At 36.2% G+C, this 13,903-nt stretch overlaps 1 protein-coding gene across 1 annotated transcript; it reads left to right on the forward strand.

The window, feature by feature from the left end:
• Nucleotides 1-5,658: 5,658 nt before the first annotated feature.
• LOC109220109 (myb-related protein Hv1-like) lies at nucleotides 5,659-10,859 on the forward strand. Its single transcript, XM_019384573.1, has 2 exons — nucleotides 5,659-6,135; nucleotides 9,747-10,859. Exons 1-2 carry the CDS (start codon nucleotides 5,802-5,804, stop codon nucleotides 10,607-10,609), a joined length of 1,197 nt encoding a protein of 398 aa, XP_019240118.1. The 5' UTR covers nucleotides 5,659-5,801; the 3' UTR covers nucleotides 10,610-10,859.
• Nucleotides 10,860-13,903: the final 3,044 nt, after the last annotated feature.

Raw genomic sequence — 13,903 nt, forward strand, 5'->3', positions numbered from 1 at the left:
TGTGGATCAATTTGCAAAGTCCCACAAGCCTTATGGCTAAATGTGGATCGGTTGAATGCCGCCAACAAGCCTACTAGGTGGTGATTGGGTTGCCAACAAGCCTTATGGCTGGATGAAGTTCTCATGATGCGGACCATCATTCAAATCACTCAGTCCCTAATTCATGTTGTAGTTTATCTTTTTCACCAGTCCATACTGATTTCTATTACTCTGGGGTCTAACTTTTTCTTCTGTAATCACGTTAGCGCGCGAACGTATTTCTCGAAATGAGCATATTGACTTTATGACCTATACTCTTTTGTTCTCTCAGGCCTGTCACCTCTCATCTTTTCCTTCACTTGGCTATAGGCTCTGTAATACTGTCATCTTTTTTGATCCACCGTTGTCATCCATGTACAACATTTTACTCATAATGCTTCATGTAACTCTCTTCTTATTTCCCTACTAACATTTTCTGTCTATTCACTTTGCTGAAAATTTTAAGAAGACGTTTTTTTGCTTTTTGCTCCCTGCTCCCATCCACTGGCTCTTTGAATGCTTAACGTTCTCGCTCTACTAGTGACGGGAGCCACACTTAGGTAATATTTATTCCTTCAAGGCTTCCAGTGCCTACCTTTGTAGTACTCATATCTAGCTGTACTATTTTAGAGTGCACCATCTGGATGTCTCACAAGGAATTTATTAGCACTTTTGCAATATTCCTTCGAAAATGTCAACTAATGCAAGCAAATGCCATTCACCAATTTGGGTTACCCTAACCCCAGCCGGATCTTGATATCCCGTCCTTCTTTTAACTACAACTGTTAGGCCCCATAGACATAAGATGCAATGGGTGTGACCAATTGTACATACCTCTTTTACTGTTGAAGGACTCAAAAGGCTTATATTTCAATCTGCCTGAGTTGTAAATACTGTTAACCTTCATTAAACTAGGCGCCTCGTACCCTTCTTCATCTTGCTTCTTTTGCTGTTGAAACTTGTATTATCTTATGAATCTCTCATGTCTTTCCCCATAAAGGGGATAGATATTTCTTTCCTAAGGGTTCCTTATCAAGAGGCTTATACGTTTTAGTACACACATGATCTACTAAAGACCTTACATTTACTTATCATAAGCATCATAAAAAATCGAGTTCCTCTGATTCAAACTCTTCCACAACTATATCTCACCAACCGTCTTTCCGGATGTAGGCATCGTCGTATTATGAATAAGATGGAGGTTAGGAAATTGAGTTCTTACAAGTGAGCTCTACCACACGATCTAGAGTAACAAGAAAGAGTGACAGTCCTAAATGCCCTGTAGCCTCATGCTTATAAGTGTGGTGCACGACACACCCATAAATAAGACTTTACTAGGTATGGCCTGTAGACATCCCTAGGAAAGAACTACTCTTGATACCACTGTTCACGACCCAAACCGATGGGCCGCGACGGGCACCCGGTACCCTTATTTCAACTGATTACAACACAACGTATCTTTTTTACATACGATTCATAGATAATTGAGCCGAAGAGGCTGCCGTGAAATAGGTAGAATCTAACATGTAATACCAACTTATACATAAGAACTATGGGCCTCAAGACCAAAATAACCACTCGTACACTGAACATAGACCGTATAAGGCCATTACAATTCTTTTATGTACATGATATTTGTCTACAAGCCTCTAAGAATACATAATTGTCATAAAGGTCGGGACAGAGCCCCGCCCTACCAAACAATACACATCTCAATCATACTGACCAAACAAGCAACTCCGGAGCAAATGGAGTGCACCAACATCTTTCCGCTAAAGCTGATCGCCTACTTGGAGGACTCTTGACCTATCTTCCGGGCCTGCGGGCATGAAACGCAGCGTGCCCAAGCAAAAGGGACGTCATACAAATAATGTACCGAGTATGTAAGGAATAAAATCAGTAAACAATAGACATGAGAGAAACATGGAGTAAAAGACTCAACATATTACCTGAATAGCTCTGTGAATCATTAATATTATAATGTCATGCATATGCGTATAAATGTCATACCATGCATGGGAAATGCGTTCATAACATCATCAAGCCTTTGAGGGCGTCCCATCATATCATCTCGGCCACTGTGGGCAAATCATCAACGTGTTACCAGCTGATCAGGTGGTGGTGCGTATATAAACACCGTAACCTTTTCCCATATCCCACATACATATATATACATACACATATACGCGTATATAACGCCATCTGGTCATGAAGGTCAATGTAAATGATGCAATGCATGAGAAGTACGTCAATAAAATCTCTCCGAAGTGTCATAAGACCATATTGCCTCTGATTAATATCATGAGTAAACTTTTTCAACTTACGTATTTTTTGGAGACCTATGAACAGATGATAGAATAATATGACACATGGGGATCAAGAACATACGAATCACTAGTATTTCTATGAATAGAAGCCATTTATGAAAATTGTGCATTTGCTCATTTCGTTTGTGTCATATAGATCATTGCCAAAAGAAAGAAGGGATAGCCTTAACATACCTGAGCCCATTCTCTTGGCAATCCCTCTAACATACGTCAATTGCAACAAAAAAATAATGGCGGATCGAAGTAGGAGAGAATCCGTATGATAATTCTTGAGAAGATTGGACCATACTCCCTTAGAATCACAACATCCCGTTGCTATTATGATAAATAGTTTTCGTATGAATTTTTGGTGAAGAACTCAGGTTACATTTGTAACATTATCTTACTGAAGTTAAATTTGAATTTCTGAATCTCATCTATCAAAATGGAGATGTGATTCATGTCTTTAAGACATAATTGGTCCCTTTTTCTCCTATATTGGTATATATTTCACGTTAGAAGACTTGTCAAATTCTCAAATCTTGCCACATATATAATTAACTTAGAGTCATACATGGAGATTGGGGGGTGCTGCCACTAGGAGGGTTGGTCTTATCCAAACATTTCTTAATTAAATGGTTAATTCTTCATTAACCAATTAATTAACCTATTACCCACATAATTAAGATTATCTCAAATTACATAAAATGTTACTCACTTTTAATATACTTTATACACCTACTATCATGGCCATGCGGGTACCTTGTATGGTACTAGTCCATAAATACCGAATATTTTAGCTCAGGGCCGTATTTTATCCCAAAATGCCAAACTTCGATGAAACTCATTTTTTTCGATTTGCTTACCCTGTCACCTCATTGAATTTATTTATCTTTCTTTTTTGAAATAGCTGATACTTATAATCCCAAAATAATTCTCATTCCGAACTTACGTCGATTAACTTACTGATGAAACTTCAACGTACGAAAATGCGGGACGTAACATCTCATTTCTGATCTTATATCAATTTACTTGTGGCGTACTTCCACGTACAAAACATGGGGTGTAACAATTATAGTATTTACACCACCATCGGCTATATTCGGATGGTGCGCGCCCCCTACTAGGCAATCTCTGATTAGATGGTAAGTTATATACCGCGCCCTACTGTAGTCGAACGCCTATGAGCGACCCTAGAATGGCCGAGATACAAAGCCTAGTATTGGCCGAGCACCTATGAGCGAGCCTACTACGACAGAGCAGTCACACACACCGAGCCTTATAAGGTTGGACAACTATTTTATTTACTATAATTGAGAGAGTTGAGTCAGAGTATCAGCACGGTAAGGAATATTTTAGATTATCTTTAACTCCCAGTTACTTTCAGTTATTATTTACTATCAGTTCAGTTTTCAGCTTTCAGTTATTATGTTTCCTTAACATACTCGGTATATTATTTCGTACTAACGTCGCTTTTGCTGGGGACGCTGCATTTCTTGCCTGCAGGTTCTGATAGACATCTGATATACATTCCCAGTAGATAGAGTCAAAAATCAGCTTGGTTGGTAAGCTCCACTCCTTCAGATTTACCAGGTCTAGACCTTGGAGTCCATCTTTTATACATGTTTGATGGGTAGGTCGAGGCCCTGTCCCGACCATGTGATACAGTCATCTCTAGTGGCTTGTAGACGAGTCCTGTATATTTTGTATATCAGTAGATGTTCATGACGGATTCATCGGCCTGCACAAGTTATAATATATCAACTACTTTTGGACATGTTTACCCCACAGATGAGAGAAACATTATGTTTAGACGATTCAGAATATGGCCTCATCAGCCTAAGTTGAGGGTTACCCCTCCAGAATTCATAGTTATAGTGTGGTAAGCTCGGGCCAAGTATGACACCGGGTGCCGGCCATGCCTCTTCTTGTTTGGGGCGTGAAATTTTGTATGCGTTTTCTGCAGTAGATACTGCATTTAAAGAAACAGTCGCTAGTTTAAATTTGGGGAAGTTACGTGATATACCCGTTTATAAAACTCACTTTCATGATATACCTAAGTTTTGAAATTACATCAAATATCCCAAAAATGTTACACGGCATACCTCCATATTTTCTAAAACATATCACGATATTCTACTTTGGAATACAATCCAAACCTCACTTACCATATATTCTAATTAGGAATATAATATTCTAATTAAACAGACCATAATGTTTTAATTTGGAATATATTATTCAAACTAAAGATATCACAATATTCTAGTCTGAAAAATCCAAACATAGCTTACTCTAAAATTCTAATGAAGAATACAATATCCAAATATTCAAACTAAACATGCTACAGTATTCTAATTTGGGATACAATATCCAATTTAAAAATATTCTAACAAAATATACTACAATATTCTAATTTGGAATACAGTATCCAAACCAAATATACTACAACATTTTAATTTGGAATACAATATCAATGCAAATATACAATAATTATAATTTGGAATACAATATTCAAACAAAACATGCTACAGTATTCTAATTTGGAATACAATATCCAAATTAAATATATCATAATATTTTAATTTAGAATATACAGTATTATATTTTAGAATACAGTAGGTATACATGGTAAGATAATTTTATAAAGTAGGCATACAGAGTAAAATAAATATTTTAATTGTATATGATGTTAACTGATGTTTTCAATGGGCATACCGCGTAGATTACTCTTTAAATACTCATTTTGTAATGAGGTGCCAATTGAGCACCAAGCTCCATGTACTGTTTTTCGCTAGGTAATCCAACTCGTGTGTATGATCATCGTTCCCATAAGGGGGACATAGTATCTACTTCTAGTCCTCTGCAACTGATGCATCTTATGCATTCTACAAACTCTTATGTAAGTGTTTAAGCATCTATAATATATTTATCTTTTTCACCAAAAAAAACATGAAATATAAAAACAAATAAAAATTGAAAGGAGAAAAAAACTTGAAGGAAAAAAGAAAAAAAAATGAAATATTGGAACTTTACTTTAGGGCTTGAAAGGGTTAGATATCAATTATTGGGAAAATAGAGGGGTGGAACCGAAAGCTTTCTTCCCATTTTTCAAAATAAAGTCCAAGAATTTAAAACACTAAGGTGGTGGTTACACCGGGAGACAAAAGGCACACCTCTATGAAATTACGCTTTTACCTCTGAAACAATCCCAATACGAGAACAACGTCGAAGTCTATACATGAGAAAGAGGGCAAACTAGTCATTTGAGTAAACCGCCTTACGAAACTGTCGATGAAGAGCGCAAGAAACAGCGTAATATTTTGCAGTTGGGGCAGGTGGTTCGGTTTCAAATACAGCTATACACAAAGCGCGCTTCCCTTATATATATATATATCTATATCTATAGTTAGAGAGAGAAACAGATCACTTTTAACAAACCGAAAAGACTAGAGAGAGAAAAACACTGAAACGAGAGCGATGGAGGAGGAGGCGGAGCAGAGCAATTTTAAACTGCGTGACGCCGCCGTCAATGACGGCGAACCATCGGCCGTCGCTTTCAAGGCCTTAGATGATAGTGAAGCGATGTTGCCAGATGGCAGTGAAGACGGGAACAGCGGCGGTGGTGGTGGAGGAAAAGTGAAGGGACCATGGTCGCAGGAGGAAGACGCGGTATTGAGTGAACTGGTTAGCAAATTCGGGGCAAGGAACTGGAGCTTGATCGCCCGAGGAATTCCAGGGCGTTCTGGAAAGTCGTGCCGACTTCGCTGGTGTAATCAGCTCGACCCTGCTGTTAAGCGCAAGCCTTTTACTGGTAAAGCGTTGCGCTTTCGGATGCTCCTCTCCTTTTACAATGTGTTAAACACTTAATGAAATCGGTAATTTTAGCTTAAATATTGAATTATCTGTTTCTCTTTTATCTGGAACCCTTTTGGTGATTATGTCTCATTTACGTTTAATATTTTACAGTTTTTCATTAGTTTATATAGGTTTTAGTTCGGTATGTTTTTTACAGTTTTAGTAGGGTTTGTGGGAACGGGGTTTAAGGCGGAAATAACCTTCCTAATGTTGATTTTGGTCAGTGGTTTCAGTTATTTCTTTGTATGTTTCTGAATATTTGTTTTGACTCATCTTCAGTTCCTTGTCGTCTGGGAATCTCTTTGGGCAATGTCTCTTGAATATAGTATCGTTGAAGCAAGTCGCTGATTATTAGATAAATGTGTTCCATACATGAAATGTTAAACTATTAACTTGAGTTGATTTGCTGTACCTTTATCTGCAATAACTCATGGTAATGTGTACTAAATGTTGGTTTTTCTAACATATCAAGGGGCATTTGCAAGGCTAATGTAGATGGATTTATTGCAGTTGGCAAATAGAAAATCTTCTGGGGGTGCAAAAGGGGACCAAGTCATGAATGCTCTATCTGTGGCTAGTTGCCATGTTTCCGTTGCTGTTTTACTGGGTTTATTCATCTTCATTTTCTTATTAAATTTACTGCTCTTGAGTAAGAAACCTCCTTATAAACTGGGAGGATTGAGAAAAGCTGGGAATTGATTAACATACCTCATTAATTTCAAAAGAAAAAAAGTCCCATTGAGTAATCTAGGCTAATGGAAGTCAATGCAGACAAAATCAGACATAAGATGACAGGTTAAGATATTAAGATTTCTAAAATCTTGAAGTAGTTTAAGTGTTTAGTTGCTCTTTTTGGCCACGGAGAATGAAGCAAAATCTTATTGTTTTATTGTTCACCAAAAAACTAAAAAAGAACAAAACTATGTGGTGTATTTGGGTTTGGGGTGGGGGGGGGGGGGGGGGAAGGTGGGGCGTTGGAGCATTTGGGTTGTTAATAAAATTACACTTGCTGATATTTGTGGTCAGTTATATATGACACACTGACCGTCACAAGTGTTACATCCTTAGTCTCAAACTAAGTGCATGTGCAGCTTTACAAGACAAATTGCCCCTGGCAGTGCGCCAAACAATACTCTGTACCTATCTAGTTTGTTGTTTGGCAGAATGGCCATGCTTGCTTAACATATTAACCAGCCGCTATGTTTGCCTAGAATGAGTATGTTTGCCTAACATATAAACCAGTATGTGCTATGAAAGAGTGACTACATTTGCTTGCTGTTCAAATCTCTGGTTGAGTTTGATTGTCAAAGCTTACCTTTAGAATGGTTCAATGTCATTTCTAATAGACCAACTGACATTAATCTGTATTTTGTATCACAGTTGTAGTGTCTGCTCGATACGAGGCATCTTTAATCTAATTGATGAGCTTTCACTATTTAGCATTTAGTTTCACAAGAAGTTCCAGTATACTTGAGAGGAAATAATTTCTTCCTTTGAGTTGTGGAAAGATCTTAAATTGATTTAGTTTTGTGATTCTAATTTGAGGTGAAATCTCGTCGGGTTTGAGTCAGAGTTGGAGCCTTTGGGTTGTTAATAAAATTACACTTGCTGATATTTGTGGTCAGTTATATATGACACACTAACAGTCACAAGTGTTACATCCTTAGTCTCAAACTAAGTGCACGTGCAGCATTTACAAGACAAATTGCCCCTGGCAGTGCGCTAAACAATGCTCTGTACCTATCTAGTTTGTTGTTTGGCAGAATGGCCATCCTTGCTTAACATATTAACCATCCCCTGCATCAAAGAATGACTATGTTTACCTAACATATAACCAGTCTGTGCTATGAGAGAATGATTACATTTGCTTGCTGTTCAAATCTCTGGTTGAGTTTGATTGTCAATGCTTTACCTTTAGAATAGTTCAATGGCATTACAAATAGACCAACTGACGTTAACCTGTATTTTGTATCACTATTGTAGTGTCTGCTCGATACGAGGTATCCTTGATCTAGTTGATGAGCTTTCACTATTTAGCACTTAGTTTCACAAGAAGCTCCAGTATACTTGAGAGAAAGAAATACCTTCCTTTGAGTTGTGGAAAGATCTTAAATTGATATAGTTATGTGATTCTAATTTGAGGTGAAATCTCTTTTGATTTGAGTCAGAGTTGGAGAAAATTTGTTTGAATGCTTGGTCAAAAAGTAGCAAGTCAGAATGTGATGCTTGATTCCTGAGTTTACCTTTCCTGATCGAGGTATGAAGGAAATCTTTACAGATCTTTTGGACTAAAGAAAGAAAGAGGAAGATGGAGAGTGTAGAAGAAAAGAAAAGAGAGGAGATCATGGTAGAGCAGTGTTAATTTTTTTTTATTTTATATACAATAGAGCTGCTCTTGTAATTTGCATTTTGAATTTGCAGTTGTTGTCAAAGATGTTCTCTTTGGTTTATCTGCTTGCAGCGCCTAATGGAATGGGAAATTGGAATATCAAGCATATGGACCTAGTATGTCTCCTGTAGTACATAACAAGCTTGATAATATATTGATTTGACAAAACTGTGAGGAGACGCACCTCATATGTCTAAAAGATATCCTATTGGTGTGTTGACTGTCAAAATAGCACCAGCTATTAGGTTTGCTGTAGGACAATCTAGGATTAAGAAACCATTTCATTGATTGGATAGACCTCTTGACTGAACTCTGAAGTAAACATTTAATTCATGGTCAAATTTGCAAGAGAAGCAACTTATAAAATACAGATTTTGTTAAGCACTATCTTAGCTCAAATAGGAAGGATTTTCTGTTCGTTCCAAGTTTACTCAGCCAAACAAGTAGAGAATTGTACTTCTCTTCCTACCTGGATTTTGGAGCTAGGAATACGTTACTGCAAGCTCTAGACTTTTCCTGATTTGTCAAAAAAGTGAAATTATCTTCCCCAAGTTTATCAAGTCTTAAAGATCATTTTTTTTTACATGTAAATGTCTCGTGTCGAGGGGCGAAAACCCCGCTAAGTTGACAACTTAGCTTGATATTTGAGCAATGTTGTAATAAATAACTATATTAAATTACCCTCATCATGGCAGTGAATGGATTCTCTTATTTGTGCTTTGAGGCATTTCTTGTATTTCCCTCATCACGGCCTTCGAGTCTTGATGGATAACCTTTTAACTAGAGCTGTTTTTGGATATTTCACATTTGCAGCTTCTGCTTTTTTATTTTTCCCGCTCTCTCTTTTGTTTGGGAAGTAAAAGATGATCACCTCATAATGCCAGAAGAATTTAGAATTCATAAACTTCTCATTAAGATCTGCTGATGTGTCTTCTTCTGCTGTGCATCACAATTTTTTGTCCCGCCTAGGCAAGTACATATCCTTAAAGGTGGTGGGCCATGTATAGAAGACTATTCTTTCTTCTGTATCCTTTTGGCAGATTAAGATATTGATGTCCTAATGTTTCTTTAGGTATTAGTTCTTATTAGTTTCTCTATTCCATTGAGATCTTCTCCATGTGCTTCTCTCTGTATGACCATTTTCTTCCCCAAATCTGATAAACCTTAATATGCTGCAGAGGAAGAAGACAACATTATAATTAGTGCCCATGCTGTGCATGGAAATAGATGGGCCTCAATTGCAAAATTGCTCCCTGGTAGAACAGACAATGCAATTAAGAACCACTGGAACTCTACATTGAGGCGCCGGTTTGCTGGGCTTAGAAAGGTTAAACCAGTACATTGTGAGAGGTTAGATAATAGCAGCATTGACAGAGTTGAGGTGTCATCTGAAGAAACCAAGCCATTTGAAGATCATAATCAATCTAAAGCCCAAGAGGCAGGGGAAGTAGTCCTCATGCAATGCGAACCCAGCCAGTTTGAAAACAGATCTACGAATGAAATGTCTGCTTCTCCTGAAAAAATTCCACATCTTGTTTCTGGAAGATGTAATTCCACTATTATGGAAAAGAATCCATCTGTTTCTCGCCCAATTGCAAAAATTGGTGCCTTTGATGTGTTAAACCTTTCTTCTGCTGCCTTTGCATCATCAAGAACAGTGCCCGTGCAGGGGCCTCTACTCCAGGTCTCCTCACCTCCCTTCGGCATCTGTAAACTTCTTGAAGGTGTATCTGATGATCCCTTAATACCTTTGAGATGCGGCCATGGTTGTTGTTCAGCTACCAGCATGAGTTTCTCTGCTAGTTCATTATTGGGGCCCGAGTTTGTTGAATATGAGGAGCTTCCCGCTGTCTCTAGCCATGAGTTAACTGCCATAGCCACAGATTTAAACAATATTGCTTGGATCAAAAGTGGACTCGAGAATGCTGGTAGATTATCTCGCCGAACCACTAGCCAAAGAGATTATCAAGGTAGTTCTACTTCAACTCCAATGCCAATGTCGAACTTTACGTTGCCAAATGAAGTTGAAAGCTTGAGCTGAAGCCATTTTGATGCCACCCTTTTCTCCTTTTCTTTTCTTTTCTTTTATTTTTTTATTTTTTGTTTTTAAGTAAATAGAAAATAGAAGAAGTCTTCTTAAGCGGTGAAAAAGAGAATCATCTTTTTGCTGGAGAATGTCGGACCAAGAATTTTAGGATTTTATGAAGTTAATGTATGGCTGGCTAGGAAACGCTCATGATACATTATTTTTGTTAGAATTGTCGCTGACAAAGAGACAGGTTTTTGAGCCATCTGCGTACTTTTATTTATAACTAGCTTTGGTGTACGAATGCGTTGCCGGTGCGTAGCGCGTCAATTAACAAAAAAGTATATAAGAAAATAAGTTGTTGGTTTTACCTTTTACGTTGAATACACAACTATAAAAATTACATAAAAATTACTCCATTAAAGAATATATTAGATTTAATTTAATAGACATAAAAAAATAAAAATTTCTGAAAATGATGAATGTTGACCAGTTTAAGTTATCTTAATGAATGAATAGATCTTTTTCTACCTACCTCATATGCCTTATTGGGATTCCATGCTTTGCTTCCAATTACTGAAGTTATTTGTGTCTTCTTTCTTGAGCGATTAATTAGTAAGATATACTTGACATAAAAAAGTTTATGATAATGTTATAATACAATCTATTCAGATTCTCTAAATTTATATTTATTGAACTTGACATGCAATTGTGAAATATCCTTCATCGGTGCTTCGATAATTTGATGTTTAACGATGATGGTCACGAGAAAGTTTATATCTGATAATATTAAAATATTGTGGATAAATATTTAGAACGTGTATTTGATTAAAAGGCAGAAATGTTACTCAATTTTATGTGTGACGCATTTTGTTCTATTTAATGTTTTACTTTGGATCATCCACTTTTACAATAAATAGAAAGATATAGACCATAATGCGTATGTAATCTGTTAAATCATTACTCAATTTACATTAAAAAAAATATATTTTTTTTCATTTTTATAATTTTTAAATTTATTAGGTAATCGTAGTACTTTTAGATACAATTAGTTATCTTATACAATAAATATTACTCTTAAATATATTAGTAATTATTGATTCCTCACTATACATAAAAATTATTATATAATTTAGTTGTTCAAAAATGATTGTTCATTCTAAAATATAAGAAAGAAAGAAACAAACAAAAACTTGAAATTATTATCTTTTCTTACTAAATATTTACGTACATAAAAGAAACAGACAAAATTTAGAATTTAAAAAATTTCCTAAATATTTCTAATTGGTTCAAAAATTAAAAACTAATATAGAATGTATTATTTTTTTATTAAATCATTCTAATAAGACAATAATTTATGTAAGATAAATTTTAATTGATTTTAAAGTTCCAAATATTAGGGCTTTATATGGTTCAAATAATGAAAGATTTCATAATAATTATTTAATTTTAAATATTAGAAAAAATATATTACAAGTTTGTCAAATGTAAAAATTATTGTTAAAGGGTACCACATGATCCGCGAGTAGATTTCTTCCGTTCATTAAACAAAGCAATTTAGAAAAATGAACAACGTGAAATAAGAATTCTATCTCTAACTAAAATAACAGATAATAACTCAAAAATTGTGAAATCAGCATACGATGATACAATTTGATTTGGAGGTTAATTCATAAATAAAATTGCACCTCTTTTACTACAGAACAAAAATCAACGTCTCTTTTTTTTTTTTTTTTTAGTAAGAAAGATAGGCAATATTATAACATAACAAACTTACATAAGGTTAGAGTGGTGGATGCCTACAAGGCATCATTTGTACAAGAGGATCCTTAGATGATAGATTTCCCCCTACTTGGGTAGCAAAACTAGATATGAGAGCAGAAGCTACTAAAGTAGGTTGTTTAGTACATACAGTAGAATTTACATAACTAGAACTACTAGACTGCCGAGTCTTCCGGAGATGGAGTATGCCCTGATGATCTTGATGGTAATAAGACTGTGCAAAAAGTGGTGGTGATTCAAAAAGTAGGCATTGCTCCTGGACATGCATTGCACCATATTTAGCGAGTGTGTCTGCTACACCGTTCTGCTCTCTATAAATAACTTGAACAGATGCTCTATCCAGCTGTTGGAGTAATGACCTGCAGTCAGTAACAATGTTAATACAGTTTAAGGCAGGTGAGTTTAACATACCAAGCACAGTTTGTGCATCTGTCTCAATAATGAGTGGCAGTAGATTTTGTTTTGCAGCAATCTATAAGCCTTTGAGGAGGGCTAGCAATTCTATTTGGGTAGGGCTGCCTTGTTGGACACCTCCTGCAAATTCTATGACCCAATTGCTTTGATGGTCGCGTATGACTCCTCCAATCCCATAATTACATTGAGTGTGACAGCAAGATCCATCAACATTTAATTTATAATACATAGGGTCAGGTGGATGCCACTTGATATATATAGGAGTCTTTAATAACTTTTTATTAGAGTGGTTAGTTAGGAAGTAGTATTCGGCTGCTTTTGCTATTAGAGCAGCCCCATGTAAGTCATTAAACTTATTTTCAAAGACAAACTTATTTCTTTTTGTCCAGATTTCCCATAGAGCAAAAGGAAGTATGATGGTTGGAGGAATATTGTAAGGAATAGAAAATAGAGGTGTGTGGAGAAAAGTGTATATCGAAGTAATAATGTCAGTCAGCGAAGGAGAAGCTATGAAGGATGGGGGTGCTATTTTAAGATGTTCCCATAAATTTATTGTGTTAGCACAACGTTGGAATAAATGAGGGATTGTTTCACTCTCCTTGTGACATTGTTGGCAAATTGCTGAGGTGGTAATCCCAATTCGTGTGAGATACTCATTTGTTGGTAGTCTATTATGGCAAACTACCCAAATGAAAAAAGCAATTTTGTGTGGAATGGGGAGCCGCCAAATCCAGTTAAAGGAGGGAGATTGGCTTATAGTACCAGACGGATTCGTAATTGTCAAGCAGTTGTACATCGATTTAACTGAGAACATCCCATTCTCAGTTAGATTCCAGTATAATTTATCATAAGTGTTAGGTTGGGTAGGCAGGTAAATATTCTTAATAAGATTAAGTATTTGTGAAGGCAACTCAAAAGAGATAATGTCCATGTGCCATCTATTATCAAAGTAATAGTTGAAAATTGATTTGGTAATCTCAAATTGAGGCATTGGGCCATGAATATGTTCTCTAAGTGTAAAGTTATGACGGATCCAAGGGTTCGTACAAAATTTGATATTATTTTCCGTTACAATATTCCATTTATAGCCAAGACGACACAATTTCCAGCCAT

This window comes from Nicotiana attenuata, unplaced genomic scaffold (assembly GCF_001879085.1).
Source record: "Nicotiana attenuata strain UT unplaced genomic scaffold, NIATTr2, whole genome shotgun sequence".
Classification (NCBI taxonomy): domain Eukaryota; kingdom Viridiplantae; phylum Streptophyta; class Magnoliopsida; order Solanales; family Solanaceae; genus Nicotiana; species Nicotiana attenuata.